We start from the raw sequence: 4,817 nt of genomic DNA, 5'->3' as shown, positions 1-4,817 counted from the left end.
TTTATTTATTTATTTATTTATTTATTTTTGGTATAAAAATATTTCTGGCCTTTGATCAAACTTTGATGAAGCCCCTTATTGTAAAATATCTGCATATACAGCTGATTTTTCTATTTTACAGAGCCCATCCAGTAACACTGGATAAAACAAAATGATCTCGTGGCCTCGTGTTATTTATCACAAGATAACTTTTTTTATCCAGTGTCACCAGACAAGAACTGTACTGCTTAATTTGAAAAGGAGACAAAATCTCTAAAAAAACAAAATGTGACATTTTAGGACAATTTAAAACAGACACATACCAGAAGGTAAAAATCCCTTAGGTCCAGTAGGCAGAAAGCCTTCGGAAGCCCAATCTACCATCAACTTCAGCTCTTGATCTTTATCACCATCTGCCCGAGCAAACGACTTCCCACATCGCATGCCTGCCAACTACAGACAATAGTGTTTTGTTGGTCCGGAGCAAAAGGAACATTTAAAAAAMATTATAGCACAAAATTGCACACAAATTTGTTCAGCTCTATAAWACATCAAATCTTGGGCGGCACGGTGGAGCAGTGSTTATAGCTAGTGCCTCACAGTGAGAAGGTTGTAGCTTTACAACCCATCTGTGGCCTTTCTGTTCTTTCATCCTTTTTAAAGCCACAGTACATACAATAAGGAACCAGCGGCATGGTGATTTCAGCAGAATGTCACGTGTAACAAAGTGCGACAACATTGTGTAACACAATGTGGAGGTGGCTCACGATGGTTTCTTCAGGCTGAGCCCAAGTGTAGGGAATCGAGGGGAGTCGAGGCTCTGYCACAAGGCTCTATGTGCCCTGGTTCATCTTTTCCAGGGGAAGCAAACTGCTTAAGGCTCCATCCGAACTGTCAAAATCAGCTTTTATTGTTGCAGTCGCACAATGAAAATTGTCATTTCTTGTCTTCTTCGTGCCACAACCCGCCATAACTTTTCACCCACCTCCACATACAAAATTATTGTATGATTGGTCAGATGTTTGTGAGCATGTTTGTTTATGCTCAAAGCACTTAGACGCTGCRYTTTGCTTCTACTACTTGCATCCAGAATCCAGCTGTTGTTGAATCAGACATATTTTAAAAAAATCATGGATGGAGATAAAACAGAYGTTGTGTACAGCAGCGAGAGGGGTTTCCCAGGAGCTCGGCAYGGTGTGGGCTATAAAAGGTGTGAGCAAAAATGAACGTCAAACAACCAAGTGAACACACATCTACTGTTTGGMTTYGGCTCAGGTATGCTAARCCAGGTACACACCAAACGTGTTTTGAGCAGCAGGAGCAGCCAGTTTACATGCAAAGTCTATGAGGGACACACATCTAGGAGCAGTGTGGCGCGTTTAACCCGTTTAGCGTGGCGCGCAAGATAGAGCTAGGTGCGGTAGAGCGTTTTCCGTGTATGCGGTGCGTCCAAAGCAGCCGACGCTGGAGTTCAAAAACCTGAACTTTTGCTTCTTGACGCACCGCGTCAACCAGTCAGAGACTCATTTTTCCATGTGACGGTTTCCTGAATGTTGTCCACTAACCCGAATCAGACGGACAGGAACTCTTTAGCTGAAATCAACTGTCTGTAGTTGATGTTTTGGCAGGAGATAGCAGCAGCGATGCAGGTCAGCAGCTCGTTAAAGTGACTGTGGTGGTAAATTGGGCTCAGGACAAAAAATGGTTTGTCAATTCGCAGCTCCTGGAGTGTTGAAACTAACCGAACAAACCAGCTCTAAATTATCTGGTGAATTAACTATCTGGTGTGCACAACGTTCGCTTGCTCTTAGTAAATAAAGCAAAGCCATTTTCTTTATTTCATCTGCCATAAAGACAGACCGGAATAAAAACAAGACGCTCCTCCCTCTTCAGACGCWTCTAGTCTCTGTCCCGGTCTGAATRTAGTRCGTCCAACTTGAGGCAYTGGGAGCGCTTTTGCTGCTCAAAACGCATTCGGTGTGAACCTGGATTTAGRGCTGAGRTCTTCATTTCACACTTTGCTTTGTTCATAAGTGATGGCAGAATATAGTGAGAGCTACAATGTAGAGCTTTGTCTGTAGTAATGAGGGCATTGCTCCAATCTGTTGTGGTGAAAAAGCTGAACCAAAASATAAACCTGTTGATTTACTGATCCATCTGTGTTTCAACCCTCATCTATGGTTTTCAACTATGGATCATAAAAAAAATAAGACTCCAGTCACAAGAAGCTGAAATGAGCTTTGTCTATAGGGCGGCCGGGCTCAATTTTAGAACGAGGAGCTTTATTATAGGAGATGAGCTGGTAAAGGGCTAAGGTGGTTGGTACATTTAGACACCTTCCCTTCAAAGTGTTTTGAGTACATCCCTCAAAAAGGAGACATGAAAGACCCAGAACCCACTGGATGGATTGTTCTGGTAACAGCTTGGAGAGTGTTGCTGGGGAGATTGATTTCTGTGCTTCTCTGTTTGACCTGCAATATCCACAAGTTCCCCACAGATAAACAGTTGAAAATGGATGGATGAATAAAGGGATGTATAAATGGATGGAAGAAATAAAAATTGCAGAAAAGACTTACAGAAATGAAAACCAGTTTTCAAACTGCAGGCCCCATGATGCTGTATGTTTTGAATACCTCAATGATTTGGTAGATGGCTTCTCTGTAGACAGGCAAACTGGTAAAGGAGTTTTTGCAGAAGCATCGTGTGAAAGCACTAAATGGCTGCAGTCTGTCAGTGTAGGTCTGTGACGAAAACAAAAAATGACGTAAGAATCTGCATTGAAAGTGTGTCTRGACAAAATCTAACAATCAACCACCATGTTGTAACCTCTGAGAACATGCCGTCTCCGAACCACTCCACCCTCCGCATGCCTGGGGGAGAATACTTTGATTTCCAAGCCACCACCATGCCTGGCCACCAGGAAAAACCCTTTACTTTACCCCAAACCAGCTCTCCTGTCAGGAATCCTTTGTTATCCTTTAGAAAACAGAAGTRAAACAGATTTAACAGAATAGGTTAGGCAAAATATGAGATGTTTTTTCAAATAGTGATATAAAAACCAGAATTGGCAGAAATGTCTTTGTGAGGTCTTTTTTTAAGCCCCAGTGGCCAATGAAAACTTTGAGATGGCCATTTCAAAATGGCTGCCACTCGAATGCAAAAATTGTTACTTCAGCATGATTTTAGAGCTCCAAACATGCCTTCTGCATAGTCAAGAACATTTGATTGAATGTCAGAATTATTCTTATCAGACAAGTCTCTGTAATTCTGTAGAAAGTTATAGTCCATGGGCTAGGGTGGCTCACCATGCGCCCCCCCCCCAACTTCTCTGGCATTTTCATGTACCCTAGGGTCCACTCTTTCAGAAAATGCATGTTAACAGAAAAAAAGTTGGGTCTCACTGCCCCCCAGGGACCCCTTTGTGGCCACACCCCTTTTCTATTGTGACCATCAAGATTAKGGGTACAGAAAACTTAAATGCCAATAACTTTGSTATAAACCAAYCGAAGTTTAAAAACAAGGKATCAGCAGATTYGTATTGATTRGCTTTTCRATGTACATGACAATTCATTAAGCAAATATCTGCYTGATGATGTCATCRGGGGSTTCAAAAGGTCACTWYCCCAACAGAAGAYGAAAATTTTCATMTTTTTAGTCTGTAGATTAGTGTGAGTCACCATGCACACCCCACTACTGAACTTCTCAGGTATTTTCATGTACCCTAGAGTCTATTCTTTCAAAAACAAAACATGTTAACAGAAAAAAAGGTGGGTCTCACTACCCACCGGGGACCGCTTTGGCCACACTCCTTTTCCATTGTGACCATCAAAGTTAGGGGTACAGGGAACTTAACTGCCAATAACTTTGCTACAAACCAACCACATTTTACAAACATGGTATCAGCAGATTCATATTGATTAGCTCTTTGATTTAAATTGTATTTCATTAAACAAATATGCAAATATGTCAGCAGAGGATCAAAATGTCACAACCCCAACAGAAGATGCCATTTTTCATCTTTTATCTGAGTTTACCACACAGATCCTAAACATTCAACTTYCTTAGCCTTTTCATGCATCTTAGGATCCACTTATTCAGAAAAAAGTCTGTTAACAAAATAAAAGTTGTAGGTACTACTCCACAGGAATCAGTTTTTGACCATACCCCTACTCATTGTGTGCACAGTTCAGAATTTTCAGGATCTCAAACTTGCATGTAGATTAGGGCTGCAACAACGAATCGATAAAAATCGATTATTAAAAGCGTTGGCAATGAATTTCATTATCGATTCGTTCTGTCACGAGATTTATGCATCTCTCGCCGTGTTGCGGAGCCGATTACGTCACCCGCAGAGCGTTGTCAACGCTAGCTGAGCTAAATAAAGTTTAGGAAGAAAAAACTCTACCTGTAAAGAGCCGCCCTCTCTGACTCTCAAGTGAAAAGCAGAGACTACGAACTTTAAACCAGTTTTTAAATCATGTTAGGCCAAGTAGATCCAAAGATATGATAAAAAGTATATGCTGAATTTATTCTTTTTAAAAGATGTCACATTTGATGAGCGCTGCGTCGCGAGGAGGAAATGCCTGCGGGGGGAGGAGGAAGACCTTAAATCCACCATTTCATCCTCCTCTCGGGCAAAAAGTATAAAAACTCTCCATTTCTTTCTGACTGAGGCCCAAAGTTATTTGTTGACCAGCAAAACGGTTCAGGATGAAGAAAAGAAAAAAAAAAAGACGTGATCGAGCAGCAGGTCTGCAGGGAGAGGGGAGGAGTGGGGGGCTGCTTCATAACCGGTTACTGGGTCGAATAATGTTTTAGTCAAACAGAACCAACAAGAA

The 4,817-nt window shown here is 41.6% G+C and overlaps 1 protein-coding gene across 1 annotated transcript in view; it reads right to left on the bottom strand.

The window, feature by feature from the left end:
* dnmt3ba (DNA (cytosine-5-)-methyltransferase 3 beta, duplicate a) overlaps positions 1 to 4,817 on the bottom strand; it is a 52,174-nt gene that overhangs the window by 22,960 nt on the left and 24,397 nt on the right. The window contains exons 10-12 of the mRNA XM_014022690.1: positions 2,806 to 2,955; positions 2,613 to 2,720; positions 303 to 432 (exon numbers count right to left, since the gene is read on the bottom strand). Of these exons, the coding sequence (XP_013878144.1) occupies positions 303 to 432; positions 2,613 to 2,720; positions 2,806 to 2,955 (388 nt within the window). The remainder of the gene's footprint in view (positions 1 to 302; positions 433 to 2,612; positions 2,721 to 2,805; positions 2,956 to 4,817) is intronic.

This window comes from Austrofundulus limnaeus, unplaced genomic scaffold, assembly GCF_001266775.1.
Source record: "Austrofundulus limnaeus strain Quisiro unplaced genomic scaffold, Austrofundulus_limnaeus-1.0 Scaffold339, whole genome shotgun sequence".
Lineage (NCBI taxonomy): Eukaryota > Metazoa > Chordata > Actinopteri > Cyprinodontiformes > Rivulidae > Austrofundulus > Austrofundulus limnaeus.
This window is presented reverse-complemented; position numbering and strand designations above follow the sequence as displayed.